Source organism: Xenopus tropicalis, chromosome 7, assembly GCF_000004195.4.
Source record: "Xenopus tropicalis strain Nigerian chromosome 7, UCB_Xtro_10.0, whole genome shotgun sequence".
Classification (NCBI taxonomy): Eukaryota; Metazoa; Chordata; class Amphibia; order Anura; family Pipidae; genus Xenopus; species Xenopus tropicalis.
In genome coordinates, this window is record NC_030683.2 from 47,465,989 (window position 1) to 47,479,606 (window position 13,618).

Below are 13,618 nucleotides of genomic sequence, written 5' to 3' on the forward strand. Positions count from 1 at the left end.
ATAATTTAACTATTATATTAAACCAATAGGACGGTCTTGCCTCCAAAATTAATAAGAATTAATTATATCTTGGTTGGGATCAAGTACAAAGTACTGTTTTATTATTACTGTTCTATTATTACATTTAAAAAGTAAATCAATACTAAAAATTTTAATAATTTGATTAAAACTGGAGTCTATGGAAAATGCCTTCCTGTAATTCAGAGTTTTTGGATAATGTCTTTTTAGCTAAAGGATCCCATACCTTTACTACTGGGTAACCTTCAAGACCTTAAACTCATTCTACTTTTATCATGAGTTTTATCTGGGTGCATTGGTTAAAGTCAATTTTTAGTAACTCTGGCACTTTTTTGGGGTTTGTGTTTTTTGGGAAAGCCAAGAGGCTTGTTATATTACCATATACACTTTCAATACTACACTATGCACATTTTGTGTGCTTTTATTGTAGTTTCACTACTTTTATCATCAGTAGTCTTCACTTGCAATCATACATATTCAGATCTGGACTAGGATACAAAATAGGCCCTGGCATTTTAAGTACACAGAGGTCCAAGCAGTCCCACAACAGCCCAATAATGACTAATGAATGACTAATGAATAATGTTTATTGCAGCCCCTCTGGCATTTGCCAGAACCCACAGACCCCTGTAGATATTCATATATAGTAGAGCAGTTTGGTATCTATCATTTGGGCATGTATGGCAAGCTGAAAAATTCCATCAGCCATATAAAACTGTATGGAGTAACAGCAGAAAAGTGGCCATACAGTATCTGTCATTTTGATTGGTGTACCATACTGCATTTATCAATATTTTTTGGCACTAATTATTAGAATCATAAAGGATATTGGTAGTGTAAAAATTGGGCCTCATGCTTTAATTACAGAAAACAGCATAGACTTTGGAGCTTCTGCAACAGACTTTTTTTCCTTTGTTGTTTTAATTTTCCAAATTCATTATCCGTGATAAATGGGATCTGACTATAATATGAAGAAACCATAAGGGGATTTTAGACTTATCGGAAAATCCCTTTCTAGTAGGCCCGAACTGTCAGTGCAGAACGTATGGGGTTTAGTCATCCTTCACCTCTGGAGGCAGGACAGAAGAATAAGGCTCTTAACCCCTCCTCCCTGGTATATAAGCTGGCTCCGCCTCAACTGCCCAGTTCGTTGTAAAGCTCAGGTAGGTGGAGGCAGCAGAATAGAAGGAGAAGTCAGAGACAAAGTTGGAAAGGATAGCGAGAAAGAGTGAAACCCAACTGCATACTGAAAACAATCAACGCACCAGAGGTCACCCCTTTAGATTAGAGGAAAGGAGCTTCCATTTGAAGCAGCGTAGGTGGTTTTTCACGGTGAGGGCAGTGAGGTTGTTGAATGCCCTTCCTAGTGATGTGGTAATGGCAGATTCTGTTAATGCCTTTAAGAGGGGCCTGGATGAGTTCTTGATCAATCAGAATATCCAAGGCTATTGTGATACTAATATCTACAGTTAGTACTAGTGGTTGTATTTATAGTTTATGTATGTGAGTGTATAGATTGGTAGGTGTGGGTTAGGTGTGCTGGGTTTACTTGGATGGGTTGAACTTGATGGACACTGGTCTTTTTTCAACCCTATGTAACTATGTAACTATGTACTGCACTGACAGCTCGGGCCTACTAGAAAGGGATTTTCCAGTAAGTCTAAAATCCCCTTTTCTCTAGTCGGCCCTCCTGTCAGTGCAGAACGTATGGGGACGTCCAAAAGCTGTCCATCTGTAGGGTGGGAACAGAACGTACATAGTAAACGTCTGGTACTATGCGACAGCTGCTTGCAGAACCTTCCGACCAAAAATTGCTGGTGCGGAAGCAAAAATGTAACTTGAAAAACTTGGTGAATGTATGAACTGAGGACCAGGTGGCAGCTTTGCAGATCTGCTCTGGAGTGGCCAAGTTGTGGAGAGCCCAGGAAGTGCTCTGAGCCCGTGTGGAATGTGCTCGTACGGAAAAAGGCCTCTGTTTGTGCTTCTGGTCATAGGCTTCGTTGATTGCGGAGACAAGCCATCTGGCTACAGTCCTTTTCGATACAGGTAGGCCCTTCCTGGCCGTGGAAAAGGAGACTAGGAGAGAATCAGACCGCCTGTAGCTGGCAGACCTCTTCAGGTAAAGTCTGATGGCTCGAACGACGTCCAAGGTGTGGAGTGATTTTTCTTTGTCGTTCGTAGGTTTCGGGCAAAAGGAGGGGAGGATAACCTCCTGATTGATGTGGTAGTCTGAAACGAACTTTGGCAGGAATCCAGGGGGGGGGTTCGTAGGACCACCTTGTCCTGGTGCATAGTAAGCCATGGGCTTTTGGAGGAAAAGGCAGCGATTTCGGATACTCTCTTCGCTGAGGTGATGGCGATGAGGAATGCCACCTTGAAGGATAACCACCTGAGGCTGCATGAGTGGAGAGGCTCAAAGGGTGGTTTTTGCAGGGCCGAAAGGACCAAAGTGAGGTCCCATGGCGGTGCGGGGTTCCTGTAAGGGGGCCTGACTCGGAGTACGCCCTGGAAAAACTGTCTGACGGCTGGGTCCTCAGCCCATCTCACCTGGTGAAGAGCGGCAAGCGCAGAGCAGTGCCTCTTCAGAGTGTTAAGGCTGAGGCCCTTCGAGAACCCCTTGGATAGGAAATCGACTATTTCCTGGACCGCTGCCCTCATCCAATCGAGGCCTGCGGATTCACCCCAGTTGATAAAAGCTCTCCAAGTCTTGTAATAAGACCTTGCTGTGGAGGGTTTCCTGGCCTGTAGCAGCAGGCCTATCGCCTCCCGGGAGAATCCTCTCTGTTCCCACAGCCTGGTTTCAAGAGCCAGGCCGTTAAATGGAGCATCCCTAGGTTGGGGTGCCTGGCTGGGCCCTGCGTGAGTAGATCCGGTCGTAATGGTAGACGCCATGGTCTGGCGATTGACATGTCTAGGAGGTCCGTGTACCAAACCCTGTTCGACCAGTCCGGGGCGATAAGGATGGTGGTGGTTCCCTTGTACTTGATCTTCCGGATCACTCGTGGCAGGATTGACAGTGGTGGAATGGCATAAACTCTGTGAAAATTCCATGGAATTACCAGAGCGTCCATGAAGGCTGCTCCAGGATCTCTGCACCTGGCACAGTAGGTCAGTACCTTGTGGTTGTGTCTGGATGCCAACATGTCGATGTCTGGGGGGCCCCACCTAGCTACCAGTTGGTTGAATATGGCCGGGTTGAGGGACCACTCGGCTGGGTCGATGGACTGACGGCTGAGGTAGTCGGCCTCCCAGTTTTGGACGCCTGGGATGTATACCGCCGAGATTGCGGGTACATGCTGCTCCGCTCAAGCGATTATCCGCGACACCTCTGCTATTGCTCCGCTGCTCCGAGTTCCCCCCTGCTTGTTTATGTATGCGACGGCCGTCGCATTGTCGGATTGGATCTGAACTGGCTGGGAGTGCAGAAGATGGGTCCAAGCCTAGAGGGCTACGGTAATGGCGCGGATCTCGAGGATGTTGATTGGTAGCCTCGACTCTTCCGGAGACCAACGGCCCTGTATTGTGTTTTCTCTGAGGATTGCTCCCCAGCCGTACAGGCTGGCGTCTGTTGTCACTACCTGCCAGTGGGGGTGGGACCAACTGCAGCCCCGTTCCAAATAGTGCCGGACTGTCCACCAGAGTAGGCTCTCTCGTGTCTGTGGTGATATTGAGATGGGCTGTGAGAGCCGTTGATGATCCCCATTCCAAAGTCGGAGAAATTTGTTCTGTAGCGGCCGCAGATGGAACCTTGCGTAGGGTACCGCTTCCAGGGCGGCTACCATGAGGCCCAGTAGCCTGAGGCAGTCCTCGGCTGAGGTGGGTCCCGGATGTAGGAAGTGGTGAGTGGCGTTGATCAGCCTCCACACCTTCTGTTCTGGGAGAGAGACCATTTGAGTCTGTGAATTGAAGTTCAGGCCCAGGAATTGTATCTCCTGGGACGGGGTGAAGTTGCTCTTTTGCCGGTTGATGAGCCAGCCGTGCTGGGCGGGGACCTTCAGACAGGTTTTCGTGTCCCGCGTGGCCTGTGTGGTCGAGGGGCTAATATGAGTAGGTCGTCAAGGTACGGTATTATTTGTACGTGTAGTGTTCTGAGGTAGGCTATGACTGGGGCAAGGACTGGTGAATACCTTCTGGGAAGTTGTGTGGATCGGGATGTGAAGATATGCGTCCTGGAGGTCCACAGACCTCTGGTTCCATGGCCGCTATCACTGTCCTCAGGGATTCCATTCTGAATTTCTGTTTGTGAACTAGCGGGTTCAGCGATTTTAGGTTCAGAACGGGTCGGAAGGTCCCATCCTTCTTCCTGACCAAGAAGAGATTGGAGTAGTAACCTCTGAATCTCTGCGAGCTGGGTACTGGTGTAATGACCCTTGTGCGCAGGAGGGATGTGACCGCAAGCCCTAGAGCCTGGGCCTTGCGGGGGTCCCGCGGCCTGGAGGATGGTACGAATCTCGATCGGGGGAGATGAGGGGAGAATGGGATCCTGTAACCCCGTTGGATGATGTTGAGTACCCAAGGATCCGAGACGTGGGTGTCCCTAACGTGGCAAAATTGTAGAAGTTGTCCTCCAACTGCGAGGGAGTCATGCAGAATTTTGTTATGCGCAGCTGTTTTTTTGGCGCCTCTGGATTGTTGTCGCCATGCCGGCCTGCCGGTCTTCTAGCCGGAATCGGAGGCATTGGTGCGAAAGGAAGGTTGACGGGAGTGAAAGGACCTGTTCTGGGAGGGCCATGGCCTTCTGGTGAACTGTCGTCCAGGTTGGTCAAGTCTGGGCTTCTTACCCTGGGGTAGGAAGGTACTCTTGCCGCCGGTGACATCCGCAATTATTTGCTTGAGGTCTGGGCCGCAGAGTGATTCGCCTGTAAATTTGAGGGCAATCAGTCTGTACTTTGAGGCGTTATCTTCGGTCCAGTGGCGTAGCCAGAGTGCCCGTCGGGATACTACGGCGCTGGCTGCTGACTTAGCGGCCAGTCTGGCTATGTCCATGGCCGCATCCGATAAGAATGTCAGAGTGGTGCTGAGCCGGCCAAGCTCGGATGTGAGCTGTTGAGTTGAAGTAGGTGGGCTGCGGGCTAGTTCCTGCGCCCAGTGTCTGGCGGTACGGGCTAAGCCGATTGATGCGTATGGAGGCTGACTGGACAAAAGCCTTCTTTAGAGTGGACTCGAGTCTCTTATCCATCGGGTCCTTGAAAGCAGCTTCCTCTGCTGGTAGTGTGGTGTTTCTGGATAATCTTGCTACCGATGAATCGACCTTTGGGGCCTTGTCCCAGAGTTTGCGGTATTCATCAGGGACTGGATAGGTGTTATAAAAGCTTTGAGTGAGGGGTAGGCGTCTCTCGGGCTGATTCCATTCGGTCTCCACTATATGAGAGAGGGACTTGGAAATTGGGAAGGTACGAGCCTTTTTTTGCTGTACCCCTAGGACCCGGTCTGCCTTTGATACCATCACAGATTCGTCCTTGATCTCCAAGGTATGCATCATTTCCCTAAGTAGGCGTTTGGCCGCCTCAGGTTTTGCCGAGGTGTGATCGCCCTCACTCTCGTCTGAGGAGTTGGGGTGAGAGGAATTGGAATCCTCCTGATCTGACAGGTATAGTGAGTCCTGATCTGAATCAGGAATCTGGCCCTCCTCTGAGTCAGAGGAAAGTGGGGCAGTGTGGCGTGGGGTTCTGCATTTCTTTGGCTGAGAAGTATTCTCCTGGGAAGACTGGATAGTCTGTTTAACAAAATCCAGGAAGCTGCCAAGCTGTGGGGGAAATTGTGAAGTTGAAGGGAGAGCCTCTGTATGAGGTTCTGTGATATGCTGAAACTGGGCTCCCTCACTGGAAGGGGTGGCAGGGAGAGGTGCAGCAGGTACAATGGAGACAGGCTGAGGAGATAGCATAGGGGCCTCAGGGGACTGTGGTCTGCAATCAGAGCAGATATCCACTTCAAGCCTTCTGAGGCTGTGTTTGAACTTTTTACACTTGAGCTGCTTGTCAGCCTTTTTGTGCTGGTTGGTACAGTGGGCTGTAGATCATCCACTAATTGGTGTAGTGGCTGTGAGTCAGACATGGTTGAGCTTAAGGAGGGTGCTCCCGAGCACAATAGTCACAGTAAGTCTGAAGAGGGGTAATGTTCCCCTTGTAAAACGGTTCTTACCTGTGCTGCTCTTGTTTGTCAGATGCTTTGTGTTCTGCTGAATATATGAGCGCTATATTGTATGGGCAGGCAGAGTAAATGGCTGAGAGATTAGCTTATCAGCTTTATTTGCTGCTGTTTTACTGATCAGCGGGGAGCTGTGCAAGTGCCTGCACTTCTCTCCCTCGTGGCGCTGTGTAGTAGTGCAAGATGGCGGCTCCCGGACGCGTCACGTGGGCGCAACCAAGGTTTTTCCTGTCTGCGGCGGTTCCCGGTTTTAGTGTGCACTCGGCCTGCAAGAGGACGTGCCACGCTCGAATAGTGGAGAGGGCAGCGCTCCGTGGAGGAGGGAGCCCCTGTGCTTCTAGGGAGGTAGAGACCTGGCATCTAGCCTTTTGTGCGCTTGAGCAGCCCGCTCCCTTCCTGAAGAAGGGGGAGGGGCAGCAGGAGCCAGTATACGGGGCACAGTCTGCTGCTAGCCGTCAGGGGATCCCAATGATATCAGTAAGGGACTCGTCTCCAACTAGGCAGGGGAGACAGAGACCGCTGTAGTGGTACAGGCATCACGTCAGTAGGCTGAGCTGGGCTAAAAACCTACTATGTAGGCAACTGCACTTCTCCACTTGTGGCGACCCAGGCAGGCAAGGAGGGAGTGTGAGCCCAGTGCTGGGAGGCAGGCAGCATACCTCCAAAATAAATAAAAATTTTAAGTAAATAAGGAAAAAAATGTGCTGATGATAGGAACTGTCCTTCACCTCCAGCAGGACAAAAGAAACTGGGCAGTCGAGGCGGAGCCAGCCTATATACCAGGGAGGAGGGGTTAAGAGCCTTATTCTTCTGTCCTGCCTCCAGAGGTGAAGGATGACTAAACCCCATACGTTCTGCACTGACAGGAGGGCCGACTAGAGAAATTAAAAATATTCCACACATTTAAGAGCACTACACATTTGCAAACACCATGCAAACAAACATTTTGGAAAATAACATTTTATTGCAAAATCAGAGTACAATAAAATTATCAGGCAACGCAAGGCACTTGACATTTACTTGTGATATGGTCTTCGAATTCTTAAGTATTGCATTGCCTTTTAACAGAATTATGGCATCAAATAAAAAGTAAAAATTATCCCTGGCATGTATTATATTTACTGTAGAATGTTGATTTTTCTTTTCATAAAAACAAAAGACTGCACTGTCTAAAAATACATTTAAATGGTTTACTGGTAGCCATGTTTTCCAAGTGTGCCTAACATCAAAGGCAAAATACTTTCCTGTTACAGATTTACACCAAACGTCACATATAATAAAACAGAAAAAAAAAGTTTTATATAAAAGAGTCTGTATTCCTTCTACAACCAGCATACGTGGCAGTTACTGAGCACCTTCTGTTGCTATGGTGTAGTCCTGATTCCTGTGAATGTTTTGATTCATTGTTGAGTTGTTATCCATTGCAATAAATGCACCAGATGTTTTGGTTTAGTGGTTAGAGATTCTAACAATCAATTTTAGCATTGTTTGTCCCATTTAAACTAACAATGACTATAAGCTAATAAGACAAATGTACTACTTGAACAGAAACAGCCCAGTGCATAGTGCAGGTAGCTCTACATTTCGGGAACATATGCTAAATGTAATAGAAAAAGCAAGGAAAATAAAATAGTATCTCTGCACAAACTCACCCCTTCCAATGTGCCTCCACAATTTACATGGAAAAAAGCTGAAGATGGGTGCAGGCCATTAACATGTCCTTTTTTCCCATTAAATATAAAAACATGTGTGGCTACTTTGAAGCAAACCTGATGCATTTCTGGAAGAACCCTTAATAATTGGCAGCCTAGGATTAAGGGTTCTTCCCGAAATTCGTCAGGCTGTTTGCTTCACAGTAGCCACACAAGGAGTGTTTTTCTTTTTCTACAATATGCCAAATATAGCAAGGGGGCCACTTGGACAAATGGCATAATTAAGTGGCAAAAAATTGTAATGTAATTAGTCAGGGTAATTACTCTTCTAAGCACTTCTGCAATTGATTAATTTTTTTTCCAGTTTTCAGAGCTATTTCAAAACTAAACAGCAGGTGGAGCTGTTACAAAATTCATTATATTTGCTGGTAAAAATAGCTCTGAAACTGATAAAAATAACAAATGGAAAAAGTGCTTAAAAAGCAACCTGATCAATTTTACAAACACATTTTTTAAAAGGTTTACTTATCCTTAAATTTCAATTTAGACAAAAGACAAGTCGTCTTCTAGCAGAAATAGTTTCAGTTCATCCCATGGAAGTTATTTTCATACACTTGGGGGATATTTATCATGATGTGTAAAAAGTCAAGTGAAGCATTACTGGTGATGATTTCAACAGTTAGAAAACCAAAGCAAAGCATCCGATTGGCTGCTATAACCAACATCACTAGTTATGTTTTACTTCACTTTTTACACAGCATGATAAATATACCCCTGTATCTAAATAGAATAGTCAACTGTAGACTACTGGTTTTGGGAATGCTTCACTCAATTTAAAAAAAAAAATAATAATTACCACTACAGGCCACATAAATGATTTGCCTCCCAGCAAAACAGTTGAAAATGAATACAGACATACACTTTATGACCCAGCCACTTATGACTTAAAGGAGAAGGACAGGTAAAAACTATGTAAGCTTTATCAGAAAGGTCTATGTAAATACAGTCATTAGCACTCACAGAAACGCTGCACTGAGTCCTCTATCAAAAGATTTGTTGTCTGTTTTCCTGTGCCAGAGACACGCAGCACTCTCCTCTCTCCTGTTCCCTCCTCCCTCAAGAATGCTAAGAACTCCCTCCCCCCCTTAGGAAAGTGGGTCTGAGCCAATCAGCAAAAAGCTTTCTCATAGTCTAACTAACTGAGGATGTACAGGGGTCTTGGTGTAGGAGTGAGGCATTATGGTAACTTTCTTTACAGAGTGCAGTGGGTTTTTTTCCTATGAGGCTTCTGATCATTTGAATGGGAGAAATATGGGGAGACTTAAGGGCGCTATTGAGAGAACTGAAGGTATGCCTGCAGTTTAAGATGAACTCTTTATTAGCCTTTCCTTCTCCTTTAAAGCATAGTATTTGGACAGTGGCCCCACTTTTGAAATTACAGCAGGCAGTTGCACCATCTAGTGACTGTATCTGCAATTTGTAATTCTTTTAGTTCTCTAAAATTGGTTTTATAATTTATGGTTTTGTTTTCTTCTTGCCACAATAAAAAATTCCTCGGTATTTGTTTCAAAACATGTGAGAGTATTAAACAGCAATAAAAGGTTAGCTAAACAGATTAAAAACAACAATGTCCAATAAAACTGCAACATATTTCCAACAACACTTAGTTCTGATATTTGTTCCATGTATGAAATTAGATATTTACCTGTTAGGGTTCGTTCTCATGGGCGATTCTCCCTTTGTTTTCCTGAGGTGGAACACACTTGTTTTAAACCACAGGGAAGCACAGGGCAAAATGAAATTCATTCTTCCTAATGTGCTTGTCCTCACACAGGTGAGTGGCGGATGCAGGTGGAACACAGGATGTGGTATTCCACCTGCGTTAGGCATTTACATGTGTGAGAACAGGGCTTCTCTGGGGTGAAAAGCAGGTGTGTTCCACCACAGGAAAGGCAAAATAAACGTAAGGACGAGCCATACACTGGCTAAGACCATAACTATTCATTTATGCTGCCTTTTGAAGCAAATCAGTTGATGGGGTGGGGGTCTTGCCTTTGTTACCGATAAATTGTTTAATTATGGTTTAGCATAATTTTTGTTTAATTTGTATAAGAATGTTTACAGCAGAGAGAACAAGACATGTAATGGCAGTACCTGCTAAATTCAATGTGGCATGAACCAAACACTGCATTTTTTAAGCACAAAGGTATAACTGGGTACAACATAATGCTATAAAAGTGTAGTTTATTTTGCTTGATTTGGTATCTATACTAAAAAAAAAAAAAAAAAGGTAAAAAATATTTAATTCTCTGAGTGTTAAAGACAAACAAGTATAACAACCGCAGATCCCTGAAGTTGTGCCACTATTTACTAAACAGTCTTCCCTTTCTCTTACTTAAACCATAATGCGACTCTTCATAATAGTGGAAATAGCAGCAAAGAAAACAAAAGTAGCAGAACATCTATAGAATCTGTAATTTATAACCATTCAAATTAATTTCAAGATTGAGGTTCTAGGGTGCAAAGATAAAACCGTTACAAGAAAATGATAAGGTGTCTAGGACAGAAGTACCTGATTATGGGACAAACAACCTGTTTAACTCTAAGATGTATGCCTTAATTAGCCCCACAGAAATGGAACAACCTATGAGTCCTGTGCCGTAGTGGAGCTTTTTGATAGTACCACCCCAACTTAAATAATTACATTAATTATTATTCTGCTGAACCATTTATGTGTTTGGCACTGCATCGGTTTTCTGTGCTGTACAAGCAGTCCAGGAAAGCTTGAGAGATTTCTGTCACCATGGACCGGTCAGGAATAGTTTGGGCCATACCATAAATTGCACCCTGAGAAGGAAAAAAAATGTCAGATCTATAAAAACTAGAGTTTGTTTTACATACATGAAAAGGTATATTTGGTATGTATTTAATGAATAAAAGTAATAGAATAAACTGAACTGGCATTTGCTGTTCCTAAGAATAAACCCTTTCTGAAATTCAAATTTTCTCTGTTTTGTTGATCAGGAAGATGCTCCTTGTCTACTATTTTAGTAAAATACAGTACTCTGAAATGTTACCATCAGAATATTAAAAAAAAATCATATTATATATATATATATATATATATATATATATATAGAGCACAATAAGATTAAATCATTACACTGCTTACAAATCAACAAATTTTTGTGGGCAACTCAGAATACTGCTATAAAATAATCTGACAGATTAGGATTGATAAACATTATATCAAGTCACAGTTCCTCTCTATTTTGCTCACAAACTATTGACATATAACTAACTCTACACAGCTGTTCCTCACAACAGTTGAAAAACATAGTATTAAGCTTTATCAGCAAATATTCATAGCAAATGATGTGCTGAATAATTTGCCATCATAAGAGAAAAAGACTACACAGAAAAAAGTATTATTACCAGTCCAGTTGTTTTGGCTCCTGGGTCTTGCATGATAACTTCAACCGATTCTTTGACGTCTTTTACAAACTGTTGTGCAACTCCAGATTTCGTATGCAATAGTGTAAGGCATATATGAATACTGTTATAGTAAGAAAAAAGGTAAGTAGGTTAAACTTTTAATATGTCAGACACATATATTTTACAGATATAAATACTCCAGGAACAGCCTGTTCGAAATCCCTAAGATAAGAGGAATTACCAGCAGAATATATTTAACGGAATATATTTTTGGGGCAAAGGCACAGTTAAAACATGACAAACACTGCCCTTTATTAAGTGACAGATCAGCTCAAAAAGTCAATACAGCAGATGCTACACAGGGCTGCTTCTCCATAGGCAGAGAACCCCCCTTTGCGGCATCAACCGCCTACCTTGCCTGCACCCAGAATCATTGTGTCGGCTTGGATGCAGGCACACAGGGCAGATATTGGCTCTAAATGCAAACTCTCACACTGTTTTTAGGTCTTGGCTGATTCTCGGCCTGCATTTTTCCTTCAGGCAGAGATTCAGCCCTGTATGGCATCAACCTAAAGGTTTTTATTTATCCAGGTCATGATATACAGCATTTAATAGAGATAACTCAAAATCAACAAAGTTGCTTTAGATTTTTCTCTATACTAGATACTAACCTAAACTAGCTATTTATACATACAAGAACAGTGCTATCTTGGGGTTAACTTCAACATTACATCTTCATGTAGAAAGCATACTCCCTAAATCACTGGTAAAGTTACAGCTTTAAAGGAGATATATACCATACATTTTTACAATGCACTAAACCATGTCAAATAATGTAAAATAGAAGGAAGTGCTTTTATTTTAATACCTTTGGGTTCAAATATGTTCATAACTGCTTGAAAACTGTGTTCTACCCAGACCTTATGCCAGCTTCCGGTTTAGACTCTTCAGTATAGGGCTCAGAGCCCCAGCCCTCATAGACTTCTATGACACCCTCACCTACTTAAAGTGCAGCACAAGCAGAGAGACACAGAAGGAGGGAGGGGTTTTCCCTGGTGCTGCTGAGTAAAGCCTGTCAGTCAGTGCTGTGACCACTTCCTGTGGGAGACTGAAGGACACTCCCATGTCTCATTTGGCTCTAACTTCTGATCAGTGAGGTTATGTATGCAGCTCTCATATAATGGCAGTTTTAGGAGGTAAAATGCTTTCAAAACATCTTTCTTTCTGCATCATTTCACATTTTGAGGGAGGATGAATATTATAACTGAATATGAACTTTATATAAAATGTCTTCTTTAATGTCCAAGGTCCCTAGTGATAATCCAGTGTGCTTAGTCCATCATAAATAAGGAGTTAGGAAAAACAGACTATAATTAATTCAGAAGTACCAAAAGTTTATATCACTAAAACCAGAGAAATCTCAATTCGCACATAATAAAGGACTGCTTCATATTCTGATTTAGAAAGGAAAAATCACAATTTCTCTAGTAAGAAGGGGCTAGTAGTAGTTTATTCTTCTCTATAAAGAATATCAAGCAACCTTTTCAGTAATGTGATATGAACCTTTGTCATTTATAGGATTTATGTATGTACTGTTCATCATGGACTACTAGTTTTTCAATGCACTTGTACCGTGTGTGTACTGTCATTAGGAACCATGGACATTACAGGAAATGTTACAAATGGCTGATAAAATCCATGACCACTTGTTCCGTGTGCAGGTGTTATATTGGTTATTCAAGATGGCACTATTCTTCTAAACATTTGGGGTTCTGTAATAAAACGCACTAAGTTTTCCCAGAAGCAGTAACCCATAGCAACCAATCAGCAAGTAGCGTTTACTGGTCTCCTGTTTAAAAGCAAACATCTTATTGGTTGCTACAGGTCACTGCTCCTGTGCAAACTTCGTGCCTTTTTTATTGGGGGATAGTTTTTTAAAGTGATACTGCCATGAAAAAAACAACTTTTTAAAATATGAATCTACATACAAAGTTGCTTATAGGTCATTGTTGACCACTCTTTGCTGATAGGGCTGCTTTTTTTGAAAGTAATTGTTACTTGAAATTTCAAAACCTGACTGTTTTGCCAACCTGACTGTCCCTTCTCAGCCTGTCAGTTACAGCTTCTAATGCCAATAGACTCCTGCTGCACAAATAGAAGAAGGGAGGTTCCATTTAAATATTCGGAAAGGTTTTTTTACAGTGAGAGCTGTGAAGTTCTGGAATTCCCTCCCCGAATCAGTCGTGCTGGCTGATACATTATATAACTTTAAGAAGGGGCTGGATGGATTCTTAGCAAGTGAGGGAATACAGGGGTATGGGAGATAGCTCTTAGTACAAGTTGATCCAGGGACTGGTCCGATTGCC

General features: G+C 43.4%; 1 protein-coding gene across 1 annotated transcript in view; it reads right to left on the reverse strand.

Annotated features, from left to right (window-relative positions):
• Positions 1–9,899: 9,899 nt before the first annotated feature.
• sgpl1 (sphingosine-1-phosphate lyase 1) overlaps positions 9,900–13,618 on the reverse strand; it is a 31,307-nt gene continuing 27,588 nt past the window's right edge. Inside the window, exons 13-14 of the mRNA XM_002943494.5 lie at positions 11,253–11,373; positions 9,900–10,664 (exon numbers count right to left, since the gene is read on the reverse strand). Coding sequence (XP_002943540.3) covers positions 10,530–10,664; positions 11,253–11,373 — 256 coding nt within the window. The 3' untranslated portion in view covers positions 9,900–10,529. The remainder of the gene's footprint in view (positions 10,665–11,252; positions 11,374–13,618) is intronic.